At 39.8% G+C, this 13,306-nt stretch overlaps 1 protein-coding gene across 2 annotated transcripts in view; it reads left to right on the top strand.

The window, feature by feature from the left end:
- The first annotated feature begins 580 nt into the window (after positions 1-580).
- glra3 (glycine receptor, alpha 3) overlaps positions 581-13,306 on the top strand; it is a 140,584-nt gene continuing 127,858 nt past the window's right edge. For both annotated transcript variants that reach the window (XM_061977241.2, XM_061977240.2), the window contains exon 1: positions 581-829. In XM_061977241.2, the coding sequence (XP_061833225.1) occupies positions 765-829 (65 nt within the window). In that variant the 5' untranslated portion in view covers positions 581-764. The remainder of the gene's footprint in view (positions 830-13,306) is intronic.

Here is a 13,306-nt window from a genome sequence, read left to right as displayed (position 1 = left end):
ACTTGGAGGTGATTAATACAGTATTTCTGATTCTGATTCTGATTTAACTGCACAATCCACCACAAACGAATGAGACTATTTCACCAAAATGATTCCCGAGCGCAGCCACCGCTGCTGCTCACTGCTCCCCTCACCTCCCAGGGGGTGGAACAAGGGGATGGGTCAAATGCAGAGGTTAATTTCACCACACCTAGTGTGCGTGTGACTATACCTTTAACTTTAACCCCCCAAAGTTTACTCGGGTCACATACGGCGAACCAGGATAAACGTTGGCTCCTTTTTCGACCCAGAACTCCAAAGCACGCGAGTCTCTACGTGACCATGCCCATCGGTGCAGAATGAGAAAGTGTGTCTGAGCCAGATGGAGGAAAGAACAGGAGGAAGATATCAGTGCAGCCGGATGGAGAGCTTGAGGGACACAGGAGATGATGCATTGGTGGCTGTTGAATTTGCCACAGTTCACTGGGCTTCTAATTTCAGATGCGACTCAGCTGGGGGCGGATATAAAAAAAACCCTTGCAGGTGATTGGCTCACTCGCCTGTCAATCTTCGCAATCCAGCGATGTGGGCGGGACTTGTTCGCCGACCTTTCGTGTTTGAGTCACTTCCCTAACATTCTCCTTTTCGTGTTTTTGAGCCCGTCATGTGAGTGAACGAAACAATGTCTTTTGCTCGTCCTCTCTCTGGAGCGTCTTCCAAGCGCTGTTCACCGGGCTCGACGCTCTAATCGCCAGCCAAGGAACAAAAACGGAGCCGGGGGAGCGATGAGGAGGAAAAAATACTCTGTTGGCGTCTTCTTTCTTGTCTGGAGAGCATCGCTTTTTCTCAGGTGAGCGTTCACTATATTCACCAACACAAAAACAAGTTAGGACCGTTACATAGTTCAAACATTAACAATAACCCACACAATTCACCATGAATTGATTAACGTGGACCCCCGATTTAAACAAGTTGAAAAACTTAGTGGGGTGTTACCATTGACTGGTCAATTGTACTGTACTGTGCAAGCTACTAATAAAAGTTCCAATCAATCAATCAATAATAATAAAAGAGCTCAGCCGATATTGTAAATAGTTTATAGTATTGTATAGATATTTTTTTGGAATAATATTATATTACTAGATGTGCAATTTCTGAAGGTATTGCGTGTGAATGTTCCAATGCTGAAGTTGCACTTCAAAATGACTCATTCATTCATTTATTCATTTTTTATTTATCTCCTTCATTGATGTGCATTTTTGATCAATAGACAATTAAACTCTAACAACAAAACACATATTTACACATCTATGCTTGAGAAGGAACATCCATCCATCCATCCATTTTTTTACCGCTTGTCCCTTTTTGGGGTCGCTGGAGCCTATCTCAGCTGCATTCGGGCGGAAAAGAAAATCTTATATTTCCTGCTAGGGCTGGGCGATATAGCCTTTTTTTTAATATCGCGATACACGATATATATCTCGATATTGTAAATAGTTTATAGTATTTTATAAATATATTTTTTGAATAATATTATATTAATAGATGAGCAATTTCTGAAGGGATTGCGTGTGAATGCTCCAATGATGAAGTTGCACTTCAAAATGACTCATTCATTCATTCATTCATTCATTTTTTATTTATCTCCTCCATTGATGTGCATTTTTGATCAATAGACAATTAAACTCTAACAACAAAACACATATTTACACACCTATGCTTGAGAAGGAACATCCATCCATCCATCCATTGTTTTACCGCTTGTCCCTTTTTGGGGTCGCTGGAGCCTATCTCAGCTGCATTCGGGCGGAAAAGAAAATCTTATATTTCCTGCTCGGGCTGGGCGGTATGGCCTTTTTTTAATATCGCGATACACGATATATTTCTCGATATTTTGCCTTAGCCTTGAATGAACACTTGATGCATATAATCACAGCAGTCTGATGATTCTATGTGTCTACATTAAAACATTCTTCTTCATACTGCATTAATATATGCTCCTTTTAAACTTTCATGCAGAGAAAGAAATAACAACTAAAAAAAATCACTATTTTTTTCCATACGGTGTTGATCTGGAAATGTTGACATGCGGAGTAAGCACTCTTCATTCTCTAGCAGGTGACTTTTCAAATGATGCTACATATATTTTATATTTTATAGCAACACATTTGCCCCACACTTGACAAATTACGGTTGTCTGTTCGACATATTCCCACTTGAAGCCAAACCACCGCCAGACGATGGTTCCTTCACTGGTTACCAGATTCGCACCTTCTCTCTCTCGTATTACCACTCGCACGGCTGCGCTAGCATCACAGCTAACTTTAGCCATGCTGCTACACATACATATACACACACACACACACACACATCTATATATATATATATATATGTATGTATGTATGTGTATATATATATATATATATATATATATATATATATATGAATGATAAATAATTGGGTTATACTTGTATAGCGCTTTTTTACCTTCAAGGTACTCAAAGCGCTTTGACACTATTTCCACATTCACACATTCACACACTGATGGCGGGAGCTGCCATGCAAGGCGCTAACCAGCAGCCATCAGGAGCAAGGGGTTAAGTGTCTTGCCCAAGGACACAACGAAAGTGACTAGGATGGTAGAAGGTGGGGATTGAACCCCAGTAACCAGCAACCCTCCGATTGCTGGCACGGCCACTCTACCAACTTCGCCACGCCGTATTTATTTATATATATATATATATATATATATATATATATATATATATATATATATATATATATATATATAATATAATATAAGTGACAGAGGTGTAAGGTGACAGGTTATTGCACATTATTCTGTTTCACAGTCCAGTATTATTGCACTTATCAAGAGGCCATTTGGGATATATTGCACAGTCCAACATTATTGCACATTATAGTCCGAAAAATAAAAGACATGAGGACATGACGGACACATTGTGTTCACTCAGGGCCTGTTTAATGCTACTATGGCTCTTGGGTAAAAACTGCTTTTTTTGGGCCCGCTTTTAGCACCCTATAGCAGTGGTCCTCAACCACCGGGCCGTGGATCGATTGGTACCGGGCCACACAAGAAATTATTATTATTATTATTATTATTATTATTTTTTTATTTTTTTATTTTTAATTAAATCAACATAAAAAACACAAGAAACACTTACAATTAGTGCACCAACCCAAAAAACCTCCCACCCCCATTTACACTCATTCATACGAATTCACACAAAAAGGTTGTTTCTTTCTGTTACTAATATTTCTGGTTCCTGCCTTACATATCAATATAGATCAATACAGTCTGCAGGGATACAGTCCGTAAGCACACATGATTGTATTTTTTTATGACAAATAAAACCAAAACAAAAAACATACCCCCCCTGGTCCGTGGGACAAACTTTCAAGCGTTGACCGGTCCGCAGTTACAAAAAGGTTGGGGACCACTGCCCTATAGCCCGAGGGTAGCAGTTCTAGGTGGCAGTGCCCAGGGTGGAATGGGTCTTTCAGGGTGCTCTGTGCTTTTCTGAGACAGCGAGAGCTGTACAGGTCAGCCAGGGAGGAGAGGGGGCATCCGATGATCTTTTGGGCGGTGTTTACGACCCTCTAGAGCGCCTTTATCTCTGCGGCCGTGCAGCTGCCGAACAACTATATACTATATATACCGTATTTTTTGGAGTATAAGTCGCACCGGAGTATAAGTCGCACCTGCCGAAAATACATAATAAAAAAGGAAAAAAACATATATAAGTCGCACTGGAGCCCGACCAAACTATGAAAAAAAAACTGCGACTTATAGTCTGAGAAATACGGTACACTATATACTATATCTGCATATTTGTCAGACTATGGGTGGAAAGTAAAAATTTCACACAGAGAGGTGCTAAACTATAAAATCAGTGCCTATGAGCATACTTGCCAACCCTCCCGGATTTTCCGGGAGACTCCCGAAATTCAGCGCCTCTCCCGAAAACTGAAATTTTCTCCTGAAAATCTCCCGAAATTCAGGTGGAGCTGGAGGCCACGCCCCCTCCAGCTCCATGCGGACCTGAGTCCGCTTTCCAGCGATTTAAACAGTGTCCCTGCCCAATCACATTATAACTGTAGAATGATGGAGGGCGAGTTCTTGGTTTCTTATGTGGGTTTATTGTTAGGCAGTTTCATTAACGTCCTCCCAGCGCGGTAACAACACACAACAGCAGCAGTCACGTTTTTTGTCTACCGTAAAGCAGTTCGTCTGCCGTAAACAGCAATGTTGTGACACTCTTAAACAGGACAATACTGCCATCTATAACATCAATAACATATACGGCTTTTAGAGAGTGCAGTGCACAATCGCGCACACAACAAGGAGACGAAGCAGAAGAACAAGAAAGATACAGCCATGGTGACGCCACGTAAGATGAAGAAATACGCTTTGTTGCACCTTTCCTGCCTGAGTCCGGCGATTAGTTGCAAATCTTGCTTTATTGATTGCTTGCACACAGCCAATCCAACACAAAACAAACTAGTCCCGCCCGCACTGACGCTACCGCTCCCTCTCTTCTCTCGCCCACACACTCACTGACGTCACTCACCTCACATGTTCACCTATTAAAGGGCCACACACACACATACGCTACTCTCATAACAGCTTGTAAATTCCAAGCCGCAGCTGTGATTGGACCTGGATAGCCTCCGGGAAGAAGTAGTGGACTATCAAGTGCTTGGCCCTGAAGATCTTCCTCAGGAAGCAATGATCGACCGGTTTTGGGCCATGCTAGGGAGAGATGGAAGATTCCAGTCTCTAATGCATTTGATGAAAGCACTTTTGTGCGTGCCACACATCAATGCATCATCAGAGAGGGTGTTCAGCATGGTTAGAAAAATAGTGACAGAGAATAGAACAAGGATGGACAATTCAACCCTTAACTCAACAATGAGTAGATGAGTGTTATGTGCGTGTATATGTGTAAATAAATTAACACTGAAATTCAAGTATTTCTTTTATTTATATGTATATATGTATATATATATATGTATGTATATATATATATATATATATATATATATATATATATATATATATATATATATATATATATATATATATATATATATATATATATATATATAGCTAGCTAGAATTCACTGAAAGCCAAGTATTTCTTAGATATATATATTTATATTTATATATATATATATGAAATACTTGACTTGGTGAATTCTAGCTGTAAATATACTCCTCCCCTCTTAAGCACGCCCCCCCCCACCCCCCGAAATCGGAGGTCTCAAGGTTGGCAAGTATGTATGAGAGTTCACTGTGGTTATGGTTTTAGGGGGAAAAAACTGTTCTTGAGTCTGTTTGTCTTAGACCTGATGACCCTGTAGTGCCTTCCTGAGGGCAGCTGGTCAAACAGGTCAAAGCCAGGGTGGGAGCTGTCCTTAATAATGTTGGTAGCTCTGCTGAGGCAGCGGGAGGTGTAAATGTCTGTCAGGGAGGGGAGAGGGTTGTTTTAAAGCCTTATTTTCTGAGCAGCTGGAAGCCAGTGCAGTGACCTAAACACTGGACTAATATGGTCGTATTTCCTGGTTCTGGTCAGGACTCGAGCAGCAGCATTTTGGATGCACTGTAGCTGCTTTACAGCTTGTTTAGAGAGCCCAGTGAGAAGGCCATTACAGTAGTCTTAACGTGTTGGAGACAAAGTCATGGGAGTGGACGGCGTGGCTCAATTGGGAGGGCGGCCGTGCCAGCAACCTGAGTTGCTGGTTAGATCCCCGGCTTCTACCATCCTAGTCACGTCTGTTGTTTCCTTGGGCAAGACACTTCGCCCTTGTTCCTGGTCGTGGTTGGAAATAGTGGTTAGAAATAGTGTCAACGCGCTTGAAGGTAGAAAAGCGCTATACAACCCGATTACCATATACCATGGACTAGTCTTTCTAAGTCTGATTTAGACATTATTCCTCTGATTGTGGCAATGTTTTTTGTGGTGGTGAGAAAGGTGCTGATGTTATTGCTGTTAAATGTCAAGTCTGAGTCCATTATTACCCCTAGATTTCTAACCTGATTATTAGGATTCAGGCAGAGGATCTCAAGTTGACTAATAGTTTATATTTGCTTCTGTGGGCCGAAGACAATGATTTCAGATTTGTTTCTGAGTTTAGCTGAGGAAAACCCCAAAATATGAAACAGTGAAGCGGGCTCGCCCGATGCAATACGGGAACATGTCTCTTTTGCCCCTACTACAATATGACAAAGTGTATGTACCGCTTGGCTTCACTGCGACTACGGTGGGAGACGAGGAAAGACCGGTGTGGTGTTTTGTTTAATTTTAAAAGTGATCCGATGTTATGCAGAGGTGTACTCAGGCCCGGCCCTAACCAATCTGGCGCCCTAGGCAAGATTTTAGGTAGCGCCCCCCCACATCGGCAGTGAAGTGTATATACTCACAAGAAACCGAATAGCTTTGTATTTGACCTTTTTTTTACTTAAAGAAAGCAAATTAACAATCAGAATAGTTAACAAGATTAAAAAAATATGAATAAATAAATGAATGCAAAAAATAAAAAATGAATATATGAAATACAATATTTTTTACATACATATTGCTTAATTAACATTAATGATGTGCACTTTAACAACTAGGCTTACAACTATACCTAATATATAAAGGGGTGGAAAAGTGACTATTACCTGCAGGGCAAACATTAGCTAACCAGAAGGCAATAACAATGTAAACAAAAAACACCTGCTTAAAAGATCTAATACAAATGTCCCTGAGGAATGTAAGGTGGGAGTACTGTAATTACCTAACGTTACATTATTATTTTCCATAACAATTTACCCCCCTCCACAATATTAACCCGACGTTAAAACAGAACTAGCTATTTATTGATTAGCAATTGCCGAATCATGTAACATTAGCCTAATGCTAAAAAGACAGCTACTATCACATTCTGTAACAGACAAATAATTTCATGTAGGTTAACGTTACCTACCTGCTACCTCTGTGTCTTTTCTCGTTTCTCCTCCTCTTCTTTTCTCTTTTTTCTTCCCTGGGCACCTGACAGTTTTGGCCGTTTTGACATCTTGTGTTGATTTTTTGATGTGGTGACGTCCAAAAAGAGTCATGATATGGGAAGGGAGGGGGCGCACCGTGGGGGGGGGGGGCGTAATGTTGTAACAAATAATATTTCTATTATATAGGCTTTACTTTGCATTTTAATTAACGAGGGATTATTTTTTGTATTTAGAAATAATAGTACCAACTTTTTTTTTTCTCCAACATTTGTGGCACTGGCATGGCGCCCCCTGATGGACGGCGCCCTTAGCATTTGCCTATACGGCCTATGCCACGGGCCGGCCCTGGGTGTACTTATAACAATTTTATAGGCAAATGATAGTATTTATAGTTGTGGGGGTGAGGGGCGCAGCATAAAATGTTCTTCTTCCTTCTCGTACAATTTGAGAAGCACTGACATCTGTGACAAAAAAATCAAATGCTAAATTTCTAAATAAGAACGGAACCATTTCAAATACATAGGAACAAGCTTTTCAATTGTACTTTAACCATTGTAATAGGCCAAATATTAAGGGGGCTACACATTTTTGAAGTTCTAAAATAAATTGCTTTTATGTCCTGGATTATTATGTTGTCCTGATAAAGACAATAGAGAAATGTGTTCCCTGCATTTTAGAAAGTGAACTTCAAAACATGATAGCTCCCTTAAAGGCCTACTGAAATGCGATTTTCTGATTTAAACGGGGATAGCAGGTCCATTCTATGTGTCATACTTGATCATTTCGCGATATTGCCATATTTTTGCTGAAAGAATTTAGTAGAGAACATCGACGATAAATTTCGCAACTTTTGGTCGCTGATAAAAAAGCCTTGCCTGTACCGGAAGTAGCAGATGAGTAGCGTGACGTCACAGGTTGTGGAGCTCCTCACATCTGCACATTGTTTACAATCATGGCCACCAGCAGCGAGAGCGATTCGGATCGAGAAAGTAACGATTTCCCCATTAATTTGAGCGAGGATGAAAGATTTGTGGATGAGGAAAGTGAGAGTGAAGGACTAGAGGGCAGTGGGAGCGATTCAGATAGGGAAGATGCTGTGAGAGGCGGGTGGGACCTGATATTCAGCTGGGAATGACTAAAACAGTAAATAAACACAAGACATATATGTACTCTATTAGCCACAACACAACCAGGCTTATATTTAATATGCCACAAATTAATCCCGCATAACAAACACTTCCCCCCTCCCGTCCATATAACCCGCCAATACAACTCAAACACCTGCACAACACACTCAATCCCACAGCCCAAAGTACCGTTCACCTCCCCAAAGTTCATACAGCACATATATTTCCCCAAAGTCCCCAAAGTTACGTACGTGACATGCACATAGCGGCACGCACGTACGGGCAAGCGATCAAATGTTTGGAAGCCGCAGCTGCATGCGTACTCACGGTACCGCGTCTGCATATCCAACTTAAAGTCCTCCTGGTAAGAGTCTCTGTTGTCCCAGTTCTCCACAGGCCAATGGTAAAGCTTGATTGTCATCTTCCGGGAATGTAAACAATGAAACACCGGCTGTGTTTGTGTTGCTGCAGCCACCGGCCGCAATACACCGCTTCCCACCTACAGCTTTCTTCTTTGCTGTCTCCATTGTTCATTGAACAAATTGCAAAAGATTCACCAGAATACTGTGGAATTTTGCGATGAAAACAGACGACTTAATAGCTGGCCACCATGCTGTCCCAGAATGTCCTCTACAATCTGTGACGTCACGTGCCGGCGTCATCATACCGAGACGTTTTCAGCAGGATATTTCGCGCGAAATTTAAAATTGCACTTAAGTAAGCTAACCCGGTTGTATTGGCATGTGTTGCAATGTTAAGATTTCATCATTGATATATAAACTATCAGACTGCATGATCGGTAGTAGTGGGTTTCAGTAGGCCTTTAATCCATCCAACCATTTTCTACCACTTGTCCCTTTCGGGGTTGCGGGGGTGGCTGGAGCCTATTCCAGCTGCATTCGGGTGGAAGGCGGGCTACACCCTGGAAAAGTTGCCACCTCATTGCAGGGCCAACACAGATAGCATATTTAATTGTTAAGTAGCGACGTTACAATTAACAGAAAAGTAGCTCTAACTTCCATGTAGGGCTGGGCGATATATCGATATACTCGATATATCGCGGGTTTGTCTCTGTATGATATAGAAAATGACTATATCGTGATATTGGGGTATACGTTCTCACGCAGTTGCTTTTAGCTGCGGGCATTACACTACAGGCTCTTCCCACTCTTTCTAGTCTCTCCTTCTCACAGAGACATAAAACAAGCGCACCTTCTTACATACGTCACATACGTATAAGCCCTCGCAGAGCAGAGAGGTAGCGGCATGGGTAACGTTAGCTCTGGTGCGAGCGGTAATACGAGAGAAAGAAGGTGCGAATCTGGTAACAAATGAAGGAAGAATTAATTCCCAAGAAAAACAGCACGGGGGTCCATCGTCTGGTGGTGGTTTGGCTTCAAGCGGGAATATGTCGAACAGACAACCGTAATTTGTCAAGTGTGGGGCAAAAGCGTTGCTCCAAAAAGTAGCACCACTGCTAATGTAGCATCATTTGTAAAGCCACCCGCTAGAGGGTGAAGTGTTTGAAACTCTGCATGTCAACATCTCCGTTCGGTGCCACACCAACAAAATGCCGAGGCAACCATTTCCACATCAACACCGTATGAAAAAAATAGTCAACAACAGAAGGAGATAACGTCCGTAGGAACCTACCACACAGCGAAGGACATACACTATTTGATTTCCTATTATGCAGCTCATTTTTATTTGACAGTTATTGAAATATCTTGCACAAAAGTGCACTTTATTTGTTTTAAACTATTGTAGTGGCATTCTGTACAAAAAGTGCATTTTAATTTAGTGTTGTTTTGATATGTCATCTTATTGACATCATGCACTAAAGTGCACTCATAGCTTGTTTTAAAATGTCTTTCAGTTTTTCATTTGTTTATTTTAGAAAATTACTGTCAATTAAAATGAGTCAATCAGTATTATAAAAAAGCAAGTGTACCCGTTTATTGTAAGCTATTTGGAGACAACTAATATAAAGTTGAACATAAATAAGATAACCCATTCAGTGCAGAATAACACCACCATTTGTTTCACCCTGTGATTTTATATCATTTGAAGACGATTCCACAAGAGCAGCAACACTCGAAATGCACTATTTCTTTTTAATTTTACCAGACACATTAGGTATATTTGCACAAAGTATCGGTATCGGACCGGTACTAGCCTGAATATTATCCGGTATCAGATTGGAAACAAAATCATTAGTATTAATGCAGTGTATAGGAGCAGTTAATAGCACTATATATTGATAACTATAAACTGTTTTATATAAAGTTTAACTTTTGCTAATCTTTTAATCACCTTTTTTGACTTTGTTGGACGTTTTGGTCCAATGACTCCTTTTTTTTTTAGTAAGCATTTTTTTTAAATCCAATTGTAAGTTTTAGTAAAAGCTGTTATTGTAAAAGAGGGATGTTTGGGAAAAAAAACTGCATAATGCATTACATGCTTGCCCTTGTCTCTCTTTAATTTTTTAGTGATGGTGTCTGCTGGTTTTGTCTGATAAGCTGTTGTATGCCTCAAGAAGCATTTTCAGGTTTTCTTGTCCGATGGGGATAGTATGCTATTTTTTTTTTTAGGCCTTTTTACTAAAACAGCCCTCTGAACACTGCACTCATTTTACTTTACATACCAAAAATAATATTTGTTATAAAATGTTTGATAATACAGTGGATGCCTGCTGTTCGTGGAGGTTACATTTTGAGACCGCCTATGAAAAGAAAATAACCACTAGTCATTGAGACGCCCACAATAATTTTTATTTTTGATACACTTATAAAGCCTGGGTTATGCTGTGTCTCGGCGCCACTGAACACTACCCAGGCCCACTTGTCCCCCTCCAAACCGTCCTGCTAGTTTGAGGTTGACTTTTCGGGTTTTGGATGAACATCTGTTGTCAAAGTGTAATGATTAGATTAGATTCAGCTCATCTCTTTGTTTAGTTATACGTCACTTGGCAACAGGTACTGCCTTTTAAAGGCGCACACATGTAAGTTTTTTTTTTATTATAATTTTTTATTTTATTTTACGTAATAATTAGAGATGTCTGATAATATCGGACTGCCGATATTATCGGCCGATAAATATTTTAAAATGTAATATCGGAAATTATCGTATTCAAAAAGTAAAATGTATGACTTTTTAATACGCCGCTGTACGGAGTGGTACACGGACGTAAGGAGAAGTACAGAGCGCCAATAAACCTTTAAGGCACAGCTTTTGTGTGCCGTCCCAATCACATAATATCTACAGCTTTTCACACACACACAAGTGCATGCAAGGCATACTTGGTCAATAGCCATACAGGTCACACTGAGAGTGGCCGTATAAACAACTTTAACACTGTTACAAATATGCGCCACACTGTGAACCCACACCAAACAAGAATGACAAACACATTTCGGGAGAACATCCGCACCGTAACACAACATAAACCCAACAGAACAAATACCCAGAACCCCTTGTAGCACTAACTCTTCCTGGACGCTACAATATACACCCCCCGCTACCCCCTACTCACCCCACTCCACATCAATCCCCCCCACCCCCCTAACCCCGTCCACCTCAACCTCCTCATGCTCTCTCAGCTGTTTTGTGTCATGTTAAAAAAAATAATGCACTTTGTGACTTCAATAATAAATATGGCAGTGCCATGTTGGCATTTTTTTTCCATAACTTGAGTTGATTTATTTTGGAGTACCTTGTTACATTGTTTAATGCATCCAGCGGGCATCAGAACAAAATTAGGCATAATAATGTGTTAATTCCACAAGTGTATGCATCGGTATCGGTTAGTATCGGAATCGGTAATTAAGAGTCGGACAATATCGGAATATCAGATATCGGCAAAAAAGCCATTATCGGACATCTCTAGTAATAATTGCTATTTTAATTTTTTAAACAGTAATTACTTTAGTAATTCAATTATTTTCCTGGCAAAGTAATGAGTAAATATGATTTAATTACTTTAAAATAATTTTACAAGCACTGTTTGTAATGAATAAACAACAACCAGTAAAATAATAATAGTAGTAACAACAATAAATTGAGATAGCAATATGAAAAAACAAAACAATAAAACAAAATTTTTCCTGTAAAAAAAAAAAGATTACTTTTTTTTTTTACCTTTTACATTTATTTTACGACCAAAGAGCGTGTGCTTTTTGTCTCATAAATACAATACAATATAAGATGTTTGTTAATTAAATGCAAAAATCCTCATTTATTGGTGCAATACATCTTTGAAAAATTTGGCCAATATTTTATGTCAAAGCATAAACATTTTGTAAATGTATCAATAAGTGATTTAAGCACATTATGCTTGTATAAAGTTTTTTTTTTTTTAAACCTTTATTTTGTGCAGTCAGACCAGATGTTGTGCACAGCACTGTTATTGTGAAGGGGGGGAAGTGTGCTGCTGTTCTGAGCTGAAAGAGTAAGGAGACGACTTGAGGCTGTTTAAAAAAAAATAAAATAAAAGAGAAAAAGCTTCATAAGTTGCGGCTGCTGTCCTATTCGTACATTGATCTTACAACTTGATGGACAGTTGTTCATCTGGTCCAGCTGGCCGGGGACGTTTTCTGTTCATTTTGGGTGAGCAATCTATTTATGTCAAAATAGCTTGGCTCCAAGTTCCATATTTAACGCAACAAAATCGCTTTCATCCCCCTCTCCCGGCTCCCGTCTGCTCCAACGTATCATTCTTCCTTTGTGCTTGCTTTTATAAGCAGCAGTACGTTGTAAATCCTCATTTGTGTAAAAATAGTTGTCTTTGTAGTCTGTTACCAAGTCTGCCATGATTAAAAAAAACACACTTTTTTGATTCCGTAAGTAGGAACACACATGTTGCCAGAACTCAAACGTGCGCTGCTATGGAAACAGAAATCAATGCGCGGAATAAATCAGGCCTGGAAATTATTAAAATGATCAAAATATGGTAAATATTGAACATATTGTTATGAACGTGTCTTTTACTACATTATTTATAGACTTGCACTGTGTGTATAAAATGTTGATTTAAGGTTTTGAAGATGTTTTACAGGGCTTTCAAGGCTACAATGGTGACTCCCATTACTCGCATATTTCAAGTATTTTTTTAACACCCATCCATCCATTTTTTATTACTTCTCCAGAATTGTGAAAATGGGTGGTAAAAATGTGGGAATATTCCAGA

The sequence above is a fragment of the Nerophis lumbriciformis genome, linkage group LG16 (genome assembly GCF_033978685.3).
Source record: "Nerophis lumbriciformis linkage group LG16, RoL_Nlum_v2.1, whole genome shotgun sequence".
Taxonomy (NCBI): Eukaryota; Metazoa; Chordata; class Actinopteri; order Syngnathiformes; family Syngnathidae; genus Nerophis; species Nerophis lumbriciformis.
Note: the sequence above shows the minus strand (reverse complement) of the source record. Positions and strands in the feature narration are given on the sequence as shown.